General features: G+C 31.1%; 2 protein-coding genes across 2 annotated transcripts; both read right to left on the bottom strand.

The window, feature by feature from the left end:
• Positions 1-363: 363 nt before the first annotated feature.
• LOC132728194 (signal recognition particle receptor subunit beta-like) lies at positions 364-12,195 on the bottom strand. The gene is made up of 7 exons (XM_060713831.1): positions 12,050-12,195; positions 11,664-11,758; positions 7,247-7,321; positions 6,568-6,650; positions 4,295-4,354; positions 2,046-2,177; positions 364-1,253 (listed from the first exon to the last, which is right to left on the bottom strand). The coding sequence occupies exons 1-7, from the start codon at positions 12,180-12,182 to the stop codon at positions 1,043-1,045; spliced, it is 789 nt and encodes a 262-aa protein (XP_060569814.1). The 5' UTR covers positions 12,183-12,195; the 3' UTR covers positions 364-1,042.
• A 1,138-nt stretch (positions 12,196-13,333) lies between these two features.
• Positions 13,334-16,364, bottom strand: LOC132728200 (uncharacterized; the record flags this gene model as incomplete). Its single annotated transcript, XM_060713835.1, is given in 2 exon segments — positions 13,334-14,459; positions 16,217-16,364. Coding segments are annotated over 2 exon segments (413 nt in total), but the record flags the coding sequence as incomplete, so codon positions are not given.
• Positions 16,365-16,538: the final 174 nt, after the last annotated feature.

Here is a 16,538-nt window from a genome sequence, read left to right as displayed (position 1 = left end):
CCATATACAAACTTGGGCTAGAAATCTTCAAAACAACCTTTCTGACAAATTTTGAGGATATTTGGATCAAAACATTAGCCTCTAGTGTTAACACGTTTTTTTTTCACATTTGGGCTGTGTGACCTAGTTTTGACCCCAGATCACCCATATTCGAACTTTAGCTAGAAATCATCAAAACAACCTTTTTGACAAATTTCAAGGATATTTAGATTGAAACGGGCAAAATTTCTTATTGATACCTCTTGAGTTATGTCCCCCACATGGAAAGCTGACCGATGGACAGACAAAGTCGCAGCTATATGTTATCCCTTCCTGGAGAATAAAAACCAAGCTGAACTAAAATTTGTATCAAAATCTTTTATTTAAGAAATTAAGTTATTGATAACCAGTTGAATGACTTAATAAATAGCAACATGAACTACAGTGTTTGTGTTCTTAAAAAGAGATGACCACTATAAAATGACATGCTTTAATTGATGATAAAAATTTAACAAAATATGTTACTAAAACATCACTGATTCAAGGTTTATTACATTATTTCAAAAGATTCCATAAAACAACGACATGTCAACCAAAATGCAAAAATATTAAATGTCATTAACACAATAAATGTACATATATTTTCCTTCTTGTTTCATGCCAATTTGTTAAACTAATTTTAATACATATTAAGATACATGTACATAACAATCACCTGACACTACCTGACTGTACAACTTTAATTGTCAGACTAGATTTTACATATTACATCCATTACCAAAACTGTCTCAACAACCATTTTTGAATTCACACAGGAATAACAAAATCCAATACCTAAACGCTATTCAGTATAAAAAAAATATATTAATTCCAACAAAAAAATCTTAAACAAGATAATATTTGCTACTTCATTTATATATTTTCTACTTAAATGTTTCAAAACAGTTTGTTAAAATCAAGATTCCATACAAAGTTTCTGTGCTAGTAAGATCTAATACTTTATATTTCCATCATCCACAAAATCATTTTCAACCAAAAACTACCAAACAATACATTTTATTATTCAGGCTACACGCACCAGCCATTTTTCCACCTGTTCTAGGTCCGGTTCAGATTCAGAATTCTTCCCTTGAGCGCTACATTCAACAAAGTCCACCTGCATGGGTTTAAGATCAGCAAATGTAAAATCTCTGTCCCTCTTGCCGAGATATGTGTTATTGTTTCCCGCTGATGTGTCTTGTAACGCGGCTGATTTAGTAACTCGCAAAGTGTTGCTGAAAGTTTAGAAAAATAAAGATTATCTGACACAATTGTGCAATTTTATTGTACATGTGTCTCAGTTCAGAACTGCTCATTATTCATGGTAGAAAATGTGTAAGAGGCCAGATAGCTCAGTTTGTAGAGCCCTGAAATGGTACTCTGAGGGTCCCGTATTCGAGTCCCGGTCAGGCTTAACGTTTTTCTCACCATGCGATACATGTTTTCTATAAAATAATATAAATGTAAAGAGTATAATCTTTAACTTTGTTAATTTCACTTTGTTTTTAGATATTTTTATCACTGAAAAAAAGTCATTAATTTCTTTCCCTTCAAATGTTCAATTTCTGTATTTAAAATCATCAAAAGGTGCAACTTACTTTTTTTATACCTTTAAACTTAATGTTGATTTAGCAGTGTAATTTAAATTTCAAGGAACTCAACAACCAAATATAGAAATACACAACCATTTAATGAAGTACCACAAAACAAATCACCATTTTCAAAGGGCACTGAGGTTTTAATGCATGATGGGCCTGTCTAGTTTTGCAAGATTTGTAAACTTTTTGATCTCATATTGGGAAAAGAAACACATCAAAATTTATTTTCAATTAAATTATTAGTATATTCTTTAATTATCCTTTCCAGATTTTTCCACATTCACAAATTCAGCGCTTCACTTGATCTATGTAAAATTTCAATTTTTTTCATTTTTAGGTTTTTTTGACCTCAGTGGAGTTCCTTTAATAATAACTTCATATTTGTCTACATATAAACTGGGTATATTATATCAATCAAGCTGTACTTACATTTCTTTCTCCAATTGACTTTGAATGACCTTTGCCCCCTTAGAAAAGGTTAAGTCTTGTTTATTACACACAATGAGTACTGGTGGACAAATACTTGAGATTTTGCTGTCACTTAATACTGTGTAAAGGTACCTATATAGAATATAATTTAAAATCATGATATTATAACATGTCAAACATAATAAGTTATTGACATACATTTAGGCCAGCTTTAAAATTATTTTTGTTTCCCCTCCTGTGACCAATCCCAGATTGGGTAGGTTGATTCTTTTTTATCCTAAATATGTGTTTTGCTATCTAAAATTACATGGAATTCAAAACTAATTTTGAATGCTAAGTATCTGTTTCAAAATTAGAACCATAATTTTATTAAACATATATCCCAGTTTGTATCCCTACAATTCGTAAACATGAGACAGATATAAAGATGTTATTCTATAAAGATATTTTGTCATTGACAGACTCTGCTTCTTTGTTTAGTAAAGAAAATATCTTTTTTTTGCTAGGCAATGAATTTGCCTGTGATTTTTGTTGGTAGGTAGTGGGAGGGGAAACAAACATGACCTAAAAGTGAAATAAGAGTGAAACAATTACAGAAATACTTGATATAATATTAAATACTATACAATTAAACATCTACTTACAACCACTTGCTCTTGCAAGGTGAAAATTATTGTGAAGTCTTATTTTGTCAAGAATTAGTTTTGCTATTGTAAAAAGGTTTTTTCTCAGCAGTGAGTTGCTCTACAAGGCACAAAACGGCACCTGAATAGAACAACCAACCTTCCACAGGTGAAAACAGTGCAACTTATGTAGTAATATGACAATAAAATAACAGTATATGTAACCTGTATGACTTAAAATCTCAAGAAAACAAAGATAATGGTAGAACTTGGAGGCTAGCCTAACAAATAATCAATTAAGTAACCAAATCTCAAGAAAACAAAAGAAATGGTGGAACTTGGAGGCTAGCCTAACAAATAACTAATTAAGTAACCAAATCTCAAGAAAACAAAGATAATGGTGGAACTTGGAAGCTAGCCTAACAAATAATTAATTAACTGACCAAATCTCAAGAAAACAAAGATAATGGTGGAACTTGGAGGCTAGCCTAACAAATAATTTATTAAGTAACCAAATCTCAAGAAAACAAAGATAATGGTGGAACTTGGAGGCTAGCCTAACAAATAATTTATTAAGTAACCAAATCTCAAGAAAACAAAGATAATGGTGGAACTTGGAAGCTAGCCTAACAAATAATTAACTAAGTAACCAAATCTCAAGAAAACAAAGATAATGGTGGAACTTGGAAGCAAGCCTAACAAAAAATTAATTAAGTAACCAAATCTCAAGAAAACAAAGATAATGGTGGAACTTGGAGGCTAGCCAATCAAATAATTAATTAAGTAACCAAATCTCAAGAAAACAAAGATAATGGCGGAACTTGGAGGCTAGCTTTACAAATAATTAATTAAGTAACCAAATCTCAAGAAAACAAAGATAATGGTGGAATTTGGAGGCTAGCCTAACAAATAATTAATTAAGTAACCAAATCTCAAGAAAACAAAGATAATGGTGGAACTTGGAGGCTAGGAGGCTAGCCCAACAAATAATTAATTAAGTAACCAAATCTTAAGAAAACAAAGATAATGGTGGAACTTGGAGGCTAGCCTAACAAATAATTAATTAAGTAACCAAATCTCAAGAAAACAAAGATAATGGTGGAACTTGGAGGCTATGAGGCTAGCCTAACAAATAATTAAGTTACCAAATCTCACTATTTGTTTGGTAAGTATGCAGGAGAGTGCAAATGGTGGCATATCAATACAGCAGTTTAATGGGTAAATGATAGTAAAGAATAGCTTAAGAGTTCAATAGGAAAATAATAGTAAAGACTACATGTAGTTTCAGAACTTGATGGGTAAATGATAGTAAAGAATAGCTTAAGAGTTCAATGGTTAAATAATAGTAAAGACTAGTTTTAGAACTTGATGGGTAAATGATAGTAAAGAATAGCTTAAGAGTTCAATAGGAAAATAATAGTAAAGACTAGTTTCAGAACTTGATGGGTAAATGATAGTAAAGAATAGCTTCAGAGTTCAATAGTAAAATAATAGTAAAGACTACATGTAGTTTCAGAACTTGATGGGTAAATGATAGTAAAGAATAGCTTAAGAGTTCAATGGTTAAATAATAGTAAAGACTAGTTTCAGAACTTGATGGGTAAATGATAGTAAAGAATAGCTTACTCTGCTATATCCTTGATGTCTTTCTGAACACTAGAGCTATCCACAATAAACATGATAGCCCTGAAAATAATTAATAATAATACATAAATTACAAGGAACATCGCAATGCGATGCAACCAGGTTTTCAGCAAAATATTTCACAGAAGCTTTGTGATGAAGGGGTATTTGTTTTTAATTGAATTTTTAGGAGGAATTATGGCTTTTTTAATATTCCTCAAACAAAAATGATTGAGAAATTTTATTTTGTCTATTCGCCTTTTTTCCCCAAATGTTTTAGAAAGGTAAACAGTACTTTATTTTTGCTTAATTTTTGAAGTTGCGCACTGTAGAAATTGTTCACTATATATTCTGTATAAGGAAAAAATATACAAAGGTCCATAATTCGGTCAAATATTATCCAACCACAAAACCCCGACAATATGTGCCAGGCACTTGATAACAAAGCTTCTAAGAAAGTTTGGTCAAAATCCGTTAAGAAATGTAGGAGGAGTTGCGCACAGAAGAAATTGTTCACTATATATTCTGTATAAGGAAAAAATATACAAAGGGCCATAATTCAGTCAAATATTATCCAATCACAAAACCCCGACAATATGTGCCAGGCACTTGATAACAAAGCTTCTAAGAAAGTTTGGTCAAAATCCGTTGAGAAATGTAGGAGGAGTTGCGCACAGAAGAAATTGTTCACTATATATTCTATATAAGGAAAAAAAACAAAGGGCCATAATTAGGTCAAATATATAACAATTGCAAAACCCTGGCAATATGTGTCAGGGCACTTGATGACAAAGCTTCTGAGAAAGTTTGGTCAAAATCCGTTGAGAAATGTAGGAGAAGTTGCGCACAGAAGAAATTGTTCACTATATATTCTGTATAAGGAAAAAAAACAAAAGGGCCATAATTAGGTCAAATATATACCAATTGCAAAACCCTGGCAATATGTGTCAGGGCACTTGATGACAAAGCTTCTGTGAAAGTTTGGTCAAAATCCGTTGAGAAATGTAGGAGGAGTTGCGCACAAAAGAAATTGTTCACTATATATTTTATATAAGGAAAAAAAACAAAGGGCCATAATTAGGTCAAATATTATCTAATCGCAAAACCCCGACAATATGCGCCAGGGCACTTGATGACAAAGCTTCTGTGAAAGTTTGGTCAAAATCCGTTGAGAAATGTAGGAGGAGTTGCGCACAGAAGAAATTGTTTACGCCCGCCCGCCCGCCGACATACCTCAATCTAATAACCAGTTTTTTCCTTCGGAAAACCTGGTTAATAAACCATTCTAAGGCATTTCTATATTTAAACTATACCATTCTCAATAGGATCAGAGAAACTGTATATTACAAACTTGTAGGCCTACAAAAAAATAAATGTCACAAAATTACCTTTATAACAACAAAATGTCAGTTACTCATAAAGTACATGTGACCTGTCACAACCATAATCATTCTAGTTATATATGCAATTAAAACGACATACTATACATGATAGTTATTGTTTTTTCTTAAAATATTTCATGACATAACTGCAACTTTTAACTGCCTGGTTTATACCATTTAACATACTTAAGCCAAATCAAGGGCGATAAGTCATAAGAAGCCATCCATTTATCTCAATAGGTAGAGCGTTGGACTGGAATCGGGCAACCCGGGTTCGATTCCGGGACGACGCAGGTCACTTTCCTTGTGATTGATCATGAAATCCTTTCTACAGTCATTCGCACTGTACCTCAGCTCTGGCATGTACAGAAGTTTCAGTTCCTTGCAAAAATGAAGGCAACTAGTACTTTTTGCTTGCCCAGGAATGATGCGGTGGTTGAACTGTGCTCTGGTGAATTCAATGTGGCTCACTGTAGTGACCCGGAGTGAAAACTACCAACACCACCAAATAACTCATGAGAATAATGTTACAATAAGATTTTTTTGGTTGGGTTTATGGTGCACCAACACAGTATAGGTCATACATCGACTTTCCAGCTTAACTGATAGAGGAAGGCCTCAGGTGCACCTCTATGCATTTTTTCAGGCACAAACTGGCATGCGAGTAGAACCGCTGACATTCTGTAAGCTAGATGGAACCAATAAACAAGTATATATAATATGTGCATTTTGACAAGATACTGTTGGTAGCTAAAATATTTTTTATTTGATATTGAAATCTCTTGAACTTTGAGTGGACAGTTCGACTGTTCTAAATTAAAAACAGGGCAAATCCATTACACCAAACACAGAAGGTTTAGGGTCAATAATGTAACTGAATTTCTGATATTTTACCTTGTCAGATCTTTGTGTGTTTCCAGCATTTGAAGTCGCACTCTTTCATGGCCAGGTAGATCAATTATCCTTAAAGTTTTACCCTGAAATATGTAATTAAATCAGTAAGATCAACAAAATGTTGATTACGCCTTACATTTTAATTAACTCAGCCAGTTTGACAGCATGATCTGGTATATCTGGTATTCTCTGTTTTTCTGATAGGTTAACAAGTTTTCTTGAAGGGATTAAAAGAATCTGTAATTCTGTAAAAAATCCATGCCAGCCTTAGTTAAGTAAAATATTTGAAATTATGTACAATTTGATGAATAAAATTAGTGTTTTATAGTACATTAAGGGGCTGTGGGAGCGGATTGACTATGAAACAAGATCTATTACACAAATAGATTCTTTACTGTCTGAACTTGCTTTTATAAACAAAAACATATTTGAAATCAAAATTCATGGATGAATCAAGAATCTTGGTGCATGTTATAGTCTGAAATGCAGCAAGATGGGAATTCAAAGACTTCTTCCACCATGTTAACAATGTAATCATAAGAAATTTTATTTATTAAAGTCATTTAATATAGCAGGCCCCTAGGGAAAAAGTAAGGTCTTCATAATTGGCTAATAAAAATAAATGCTCTGTTATACATTATCTTCTTTTCTTTTTTTAAACAAAGTACATGTACTTTACCGTATCTGGGATAGTGTATGTTCCAGAATTTGCTGATATAGATGTAAATGTAGCTTTGTATTTCCTATAAACCAGCTGAAATAACAATGTATTACATATATGGATTACATCAATTGTGATAAGTAACATACAATATATGACTGACTGTATAGCTAGACTCTCTGACATAAAAATAAAACAATCAATGCTCATAGCCCTTTCCCTCATACAGTTTGTATTAACTTTGTCTGAGTGTCCTTATTTTAAAAACATCTTTGCAATCAAATTTAAAGACCCTTGCATGTGGTAATACATGTAGATAGGTGTCCAAAATCACTTTTATGAGCAGGGTGACCGTGTCCGTTTGACCCTTGAAATGACGCTTTGACACTTCAAATTTCCAAGACCTGATTTGACCCTCATGATTTTAACTGCAGCGTCAAATTTTGTTAAAATCATGGGTATTTGCCCTTGTAGTTGGAAAAACTGGTCAAAACTGGTCAAAATGACCCTTAGGATTTCATGGCTAGTGAACAACCTGATAAGGGAAAGGTTTACAATCAACTTTTAATCAATACACTTAAACAATCTGTGCTTTTAAATGTATGACCATGAGGCAAATTTCATACAGGTCGAAGAACTGTTTCTTTGCAATTACCCAATGCTCAGCATAATAATTTTTATATTTTAAAAAAATGTAAAAACATAATCGTGAATATTTACAAATGATTATTAATAACATTTAGTCATTCCTGAAACAGTTTTGTAAGACAAATGAGACAAAATTGAGCCGCATCATGACAAAACCAACAAAGTGGGTTTGTGACCAGCATGGATCCAGACCAGCCTGCGCATCCACGCAGTCTGATAAAGATCCATGCTGTTCGCTGTCAGTTTCTCTACTTGTAATAGGGTTTGTAAGCGAACAGCATGGATCCTGATCAGACTGCGCGGATGTGCAAGCTGGTCTGGATACATGCTGGTTGCAAATTGCCTGCTGCACAGTAAATGGGCCAATTTTTCAAAAATACATGTAATGCAGGCTTTTTCAAAAAATATATTGCATTTTCTATTATTTTTTTGTGTTTTTACAAAGGACTTACTATAAAGCAAATGTGCCCAAAAAAAATTTGTGATAGCATTACCCAAAATAAAGATACAGACATTTTTATACCCTAAAAATATCCAATTTTACATGTAATGTGTTAGCATCTGTTTTTTTGGTGTTTTTAGAATTAACACCAATATTATCTGTTTTAATTTATCACTTAAATTTGTTTACATGTACATAGAAAATTTAATAACCTTTCCAGTGATATATAATACTTGGTATACATCATTCTGGTTTTTATCGTTAAGAGGATTTTAGTAAAATCAGACTTTTGTAATGCATCAGTTTCTTCAAAATTCAGTTGTTAAGCAAACAAGAATACCTTTAAGCAATAACAAATAAAATAGAACTTTATTGTCTCAATCTAATGAAATATGAATTAAAAACATATGTTAAGTGTTTTCAATTCAAATTTTCAAACATTTTTACCATAGTAGGCATTTTAGTGGTAAAAAAAATTTTGTGATGAAAAAGCTGTAACATCCGTCCCCCTCTCATAAAATATCCAATTATAAAACAATACTCATAAAAAACAATGTTTCTGGTGCTTAATGATAGTTTTACAATGAAAATGTTATAAAAAATGCCAATTTCTATGTTTATGAGAAAAAAAATACAATAATGTAAAAGTTGTCTGTAACATCCGTCCCCGTAACATCCGTCCCCCTATATAAGGTGCTTATTAAAACTCACATAAACTGTAACTGAAAAGGGAATTTTAAACTAAAACACCAAAGTTACAATGAAAATTGAAGAAATAACAGAAATAAAACACTGAAATGATGTATTTATAAAAAAAATATTATTTGTTAACACGAAATTCCTTAATTTTGAAAAAAAATCAGTATTTTTTTGCTCTGGAAACAAAATTATTTACTTTGAAATATAATTTTTATGTTATTTTTTAACCTCAAGTGGACCTATGAGTTTATTAAGATAATATTTAAGCTTATATGAATTTATAACAAATATAATCTTTTGTTATTCTGTGTTTACAAACTAAGGGTACAGAAGGGGACGGATGTTACAGAATTGAACTAAAAATTCTTTTTACAGTAATACGAAACTTATCTTGTTCTTATGATGCATGATAGAGAAGTAGTAAGCTTTGCAACTGTATAGGAATGTTTCACACAACAAATAAAATACTATAATTTAAAAAAAAAAAACTAGAAGAAACAAACACAAAATCCATAACAGGAGAGATAGCAAGAGGTGCAAACGATAGAGATGTTGAAAGTATCTTTGTGATTAAAATTGGTCAATTGTTAAAACATAAATTCTTTAGCCTTTAATAGTTAACAAACCATGTATCCCAGCCCCTCATAAAACAGTGGGATATGGATCCTAAATCTATACACACAGAAGGGGCTGGCACTTTATTGGAAGTTAACGAGCTGTATATTGGGAGCTCTGTATATTGTATATTGGGAAGTGTGATATATTACAAAACAGTAGGGGTGCCAATTAAGGGTGATATATAGTATGCTTAAAAACAGTGGGAGGGACTACTATATCTGTTTCAAGAATGTCTGTCATTAAGTATTAAAGATGAAGATCAATTAAGTCAAAGGATTTATTGAACTTCAAAATTTTATAGGCTAAATATGTAGTCAATGAAAAATAAACAAATAAAGAAATATAATTCAACACCCTGATTAAAATTTTTAGATTTTTTCCCCCAAAAAACTCAAGCACATTTTCATACAATTTGACCCATTTAATTATTGTTAATAAAGTGAAAGAAACTTGTAAGTAAAGGATATGGTAATGATTCCTGTAATTAAAAAGTTGGAATAATTGTGAAAATTATTCTGTAAATAAACGCTTTGCAAATTATTTTGCACCTATAAATTTTATTGAATGACAAATAAGTTCATTAAGTTAAGCAGTTCATGTACACTGAAATATTTACACAGAGAATTATTAAAAGTTAGAAATAATGAGATTATGATACTGAATCATTATGAAATTTTTGGATAATGCTGCTAACATTCCACATTAATCAATAGAACTTAATTGCAACAATTTAAAATCTTATAATTTTTAATGAAAATTTTAAATTGTGCATAATTTATGTATTTAGTAATGAAAAATTCAAGCTTGCATATGTTTCAATCTGAAAACTTATTTAATTCACACTGTATCATATCTTTTACAATATAAATCTTATTATTTAATTAAAGTATTTTGTAAATAATTTCATGTATAGAAAGGTACCGTTGGTATGACAGTTTCTCTTTAATGTTAATGCATTATCAGTAAACAAAGATTCCTTTATTTAATTAGCAATGTTTTTATTTTATTCAAAACATTTCAATGTTCATTCAAATGTAAGATAAATGGAAGAAAACTAAGTCAATGCAACTTTTCATTGTGAAACGCAAATAGTAAGAAACTCCATAATTGTCGGGTATATTTCTACATTTTTCTCATAATTTGTTCAATTATTTTACATTTATTGTGCTGTACAAAGCATATACTCTTATAAAATTTATTACTTTAAAATAAAACCAAAAAAAGTATAACCCATGAGCTTTAAACATCTTGTGTAACATCCGTCCCCCCAAAAATGTAACATCCGTCCCCCTGATACAATTCATTTTTGGGTTATCTGACAAGAAATATACATAGGAAAGTCCTTTAATTTCTACTGTTTTATAAGAAATGTGTTTGCATATTTGATTTAAATATGATTTGGTGTACCTATCTTTGTTTTATTTCTCTGTTTCTAACATGTTTGAAAATTTCATTTTGTGTGAAAAATACTGAAAATTTGATTGCAAATATTTATATATCTAAGATGAATTTTCTGGATTTTTTTTGTAACATTAATCAGAACACATAATATTTTTATAAAATAAAGAGAAATAATACAATTTTTATTATAAACTGTAAGATATTAAGACATTTAGTATATCTTTGTAACATCCGTCCCCTACCCACACAGTCCGCAAGAGATGTAAAATTTTGAAAAAGGTCTCCAAAAAGTTATCCTTTCTTTTCAAAAATATTGTTATAGACACCCTAAGGTACTTAAAAAGAGCAAATATTGTCTTGTATGTTTAACTTTATTTTTTGACTTAGATGCTAACACAATTGGCCCATTTACTGTGCAGCAGGCAAAATGCATTACCTTGGTTTTGTTGTGACGCGGCTCAAATTTTGTAAATAAAAGAATTTCTTTAAATTTTGTAAATAAAAAAAATTCTTTATCGTTCACAACTGAGCAAAACTTGTATAAAAACAAACCATGCATTTATACTGTAAAAAAGTGATTATTAAATCAAAGAGGAATTGTGCGGTTATTTTAAGAATTTTCCATACCCTCGTGTAGAGCAATGTCTTGCCAGCATCACAGCTTCCTAGCAACAGAACACCCCTACGTTTGTTGCCTCTCTGTCTAAACACACTGAATATTACTGAAAAAAAAATTATGTGGCATAGATAATAAACTGACAAAACACACCTGTAGGAAAAAAAATGTAATATAAAATGCATTGAACTACTAAAAGTAAAACATTATTTTTGCACAGTTAAATTTATTTTTAATTATTCTATGAATAAGCAACTGAACGTATGAATCTAAATAAAACTGTTTTAAAAATTTTACCTTACCCCTCCCACTAAGTCAAACAGGCCGAAACCATATGTTTAAAGAATTTTCATATAAATAAAGTAACAGATAAAACACATTATAAGTTTATACTCACAAAACGTTAGAAAAACTACAAATACTGCAATTAATATGCCAATAACGGAATAATCTCCTTCATTAACGGCATTTTTTAGATAATTCATCCAAACAGTTACGTGGTTCGGCATTCTGTCGGCCATGTTTGACATGTATAATACTACTTCCGGGTTACGGTACAACACCTCTAAAAATATGCGCTCCTCTTCTCTTTTCAAAGGCTGTTGTCCTCTAAATGTTATCATAACGGAAAAAAATGTGGGGGGTCTTGTTTTTGTATTCACAAAGAGCAGGATCTATTTGATTCCAAATAAGTTAATATACAGTTAAAAACTACTAGAAAGGTCAACAAAATGTAAAACCATCAAAAAAGTAAAATAACTTATGTTTCAAATACAAAGAGCAGTTTCTAATTCAAGGAAAATGTCACGGCAACTCAAAGTTCAATGAAACCACTTTTCAATGGCACCAACAACAGTAATTACGCATAAGTAATTACGACAATTGAAGTAGTTTGTAGTCGTTTTGACTTGGTGGTGTGGGCGTATCAATACATTTTTATTTTATATGTGGAGACGAGTCAGAAATGGGTTATTTCTTTCTATAAAATATTGACCCAGAGTCCGGTTGTAGGCATTATAATATGGCTGTTACTTTTCTTCGATGCACTGATAGGCTTCGAAAGAATTAAGCTATAGACACGACATTATTGTCATAAAAATCCGACAGCTTTACAACTAATGAAAGATAATCATAAACGTTTTGCTCCCAATGAATACACAAAGACACTTTCAAGTAAATAGTTACTAAAATGTTACTAATAAATATATAAATAATATGAAAAATGATAATTTGCTGGCCATACCCAATGTGGTCTTTCGCCCTCTCATACCTACCCCACCCGAAGCTTCATTGTTTGTGCTCGCGGCTAACCGCGTGCGACATCAATCGCAACCTCCCACGTGACACCTAAACCAGAAATCATGGATTCGCCCTGACTAGTCAACCAAAGTTGCTATCTTTTTCTTTGGCAATATTATATCTTAAGCTAATAATCAGAATCATCATACTTATACTTGATGATCAAAAGTTCTTATTACTTTTAGAAACTCACAAACAAGCATTTTCTTCATAGGGAATACAATAAATTATGCATTTTTGAAAGTTACAGGCATCAGTAAAATGTTACAATTTTTACTATTTTTTTGTTTTACTTTATTTATTTGTTTATTTTAATTCTTTTGGTGCTTGAATGAAATTCGCTCATGACATATCAAAATTGATATCAGAAACAAAATCAAAATAGTTTTTAATAATCACCTTTATTGCACATACTCAAATTAATCAATATTTACACATAAATTCATAATCACTTATGTTACATGTACACTCATATGATGACATACACACCGTGTTTATATTTTCTAGAAGACAAAATTTAGAAGATAACACAAGGTTATTTAAAATACAAGTAGGTTAGATTTTTAATAGACGCCAATAAATATATAAAACTATATAAACGTCACGGTTAACCAATGAAAAGCGACGAAGCTAACGTGCAGTATTATAATTCAGCGCGTATGCGTTCCGCAATGATCCCTACTTTTGCATGTATGTATACATTTAGTTGTTTATCTACTAGATTAAAAAAGAGTATGCATTCTATAAAAAAATGTAATGCTATTCAAACCTTCCACCATTGAAAGTTTTGTCCCTAGGTAAGTGAAATTGGGGATAGTACAGTGCTGTATAATTTTTCGAATAATTCGTACACAGTTGTTATTATTATATAAAAATATTATGCAAATTCACGATTTTAAAATTCCTTATGCATTTTAGGTACTCATAAAACATATCTACAAAAATGTATATATTCATATGCCACAAGATTATTTACATTAATTCTATAAAAGATCAATTTGCACACCTTTATGAAATTGAAATTCTATATACACAAGTATATACAGGAGGCCGTTAGCATTATTCGGAATTACGGACAATGCTGTGCATTTTTATATACTACCATCTCACATACTAAGGGAACGGGAAATCAACATTCAAGCATGCACAATAAAGATGTCTTTGGTAACATTAAAGACATATATATCAATTCCGTCAACAGGAGATAAATGTACAATAAATACGCATTTAATTACAAGAGGTATCACAGCACTAAAAGTACAATACTGGCACTTAGAATTGTCATCATCACAGAAGTCAAAGAAAAGCGTTTCGAGGATCCTGACCGAAGTTGACGCGCGAACTTCTGTATTGCGCATGTCTGTTGCAGACTGTTTTGTAGATTTCGGTTATTTTTGCAGGAACTTGGTAATACATTGCACTCAAATTCATTTTTCAGTCCGGCGACACTGTCTGAACATTTGTTTTTCCACACCCCTATATCACACTCCATGAGTTGTACTTTAAGTCTGAAGGAAAGAAAGAAAGATATAGGATACGTTCCTAGCATATGGTCTCTATGTATGCAATTTAAAACTTTAATAAAATATTTTATTTTTGCAAGTACATTGTATTTCTTTTTAAAGCATACACTAATACGCAAGAATTAATTCTTATAATACAAATATCAAGAGATTATGTTTTACTCGACTTTCTCAGTTCAAGTTTTATGATTCTTTAGTCATAATCAAATTGCTTCAAACTCCTTGGCAAAGAGCACATTTCCCTTCCTTAGAAAGGACAAACACGTGCTTTGCTGTATTGGTCAAGAATTTACAGCATGCGAGATGCTAATAGCATAAGGAAACAAATGCTGAACGTGAAATAATTTGTCATACAGGTAGCAAAATGTAGGCATTTTGATTTCCATAGAAAATACCAAATCGCTATAATGTGCTGATGGCTAATGAGTTTGGAAACTGTAACAAAACACCGGACGTAACAAGAGGTTCCGAGAAATAAAAGAACATTTCTAATACTGTATTGAGGGCTTAATGGGCCTTTAAGAAATGAACGGATTTAGGCGGCCTTTAATACACTGTGCAAGCATCTCATATCTTATACATATGTGAATATGAATGATTTTGTTACTTTGACCTTTTATTCTATTTAATGTGATATTATATATTATGATATACGCATTGCATTTGTAACAGCAAAAAACATAATATGGAATGGAAAAAAATATATCAATATAATTATAAGCTTTATGTTATGATATAGATCTAACATAATATTAAGAGGATATTTTTTCGTTTGAGTGAAATATGGAATATATTTCACTCAACATGATAAAATGCCACATATTTTCACGAGCCGGGACGGCGAGTGAAAATATGTGGCATTTTATCATGTTGAGTGAAAATATATACGATATTTCACGAAAAACGAAAAAATAACCTTTTTATTTAATTTCATTATCAAAGAAAAATGGTTACGAACCCCCTTGTTTGCTACGCAAATGCAATTGTACAGCGCGCAGTAATATATAATTATTGTTTTGCACGCGATATTTAGCGCTATATTGTGACGTCACGTAAACAACTCTTTAAATGTCTGTACAGCGTTAATGACTGAATTAAAGATATTGGTGTCCGGATTTATTTTCTTAGTTAGACCATTTTCTACCATTCTAGATAGTTTTCAAAACAAAATTCAACAAAAAGTTTTTTGTATTTATCAGTTTTTTTTCAAACAAAATGGCGAAAGAAGTCCCTTAGCCTAAATGGATTTAGCTCAATACAGGATTGGAGCAGTACCTCTAGACGCTTGCAGAAATCATGATCACAAAATAGACAAATATCTTTTTTTTGCACCGATTTTTACCATTTTCGCTGAATAATCTGTAATTTGATTCGCGTTGTGAAAAGATGAATTAGACCTGTTAAGTTCATTCGTTGGTTAAAGACAATTTTTAAGCATTTATCATTCAAAGCAATTTCGGTATATACCGAAAACGTATTTATGTGGTGTCTCAATTTTTTTCTGCAAAGCAGCCAAAATAAATATGAGTTTTGACTCCGCCCACTTTCATATTTATATTTCATATTTACTTTTAAAAAATATGAAATATATTTGACTGATATAGCACCATATTTCATGGGTAAAATTAAATAAATATATTTTTTATGCATTTCACTTTATTTAAAGTTTCATTTGTAAATATTTGTTTAAACTAAAATGCATGCATATAATTTTAAACTAATTATTTAAGTGGCTAACTTACTGGCATTTAGCAGTCTCGTACTGGTATGTGGACATTTGTTGTCGTCTGCCGCCGTCTTCTAATTCTCTTAGATTCGTAGCAATCGTACTTTGACACCGCTTTGTCTCTGATGAAGTCTCTTTGAAACATTTAAGTGACCTCAAATACTCTAAAAATAAAATGAATGAAAAATAAAGCCCTACCTTTCTTAAAACATGTTGTATATATATGCTACTCATGTGCTTAATTTATATCAATTGGTTCAGTAGTATTATTTGCAGTTTAGTTTCATGTTACTGTTGAAATTTATCATATATTTGAAAGACAACAATAATAGAAGTTA

The sequence above is a fragment of the Ruditapes philippinarum genome, unplaced genomic scaffold (assembly GCF_026571515.1).
Source record: "Ruditapes philippinarum isolate M1 unplaced genomic scaffold, ASM2657151v2 ctg4221_1_1_1_1, whole genome shotgun sequence".
Classification (NCBI taxonomy): domain Eukaryota; kingdom Metazoa; phylum Mollusca; class Bivalvia; order Venerida; family Veneridae; genus Ruditapes; species Ruditapes philippinarum.
The sequence above is the reverse complement of the archived record's forward strand: the minus strand, read 5'-3'. Positions and strand labels throughout refer to the sequence as shown.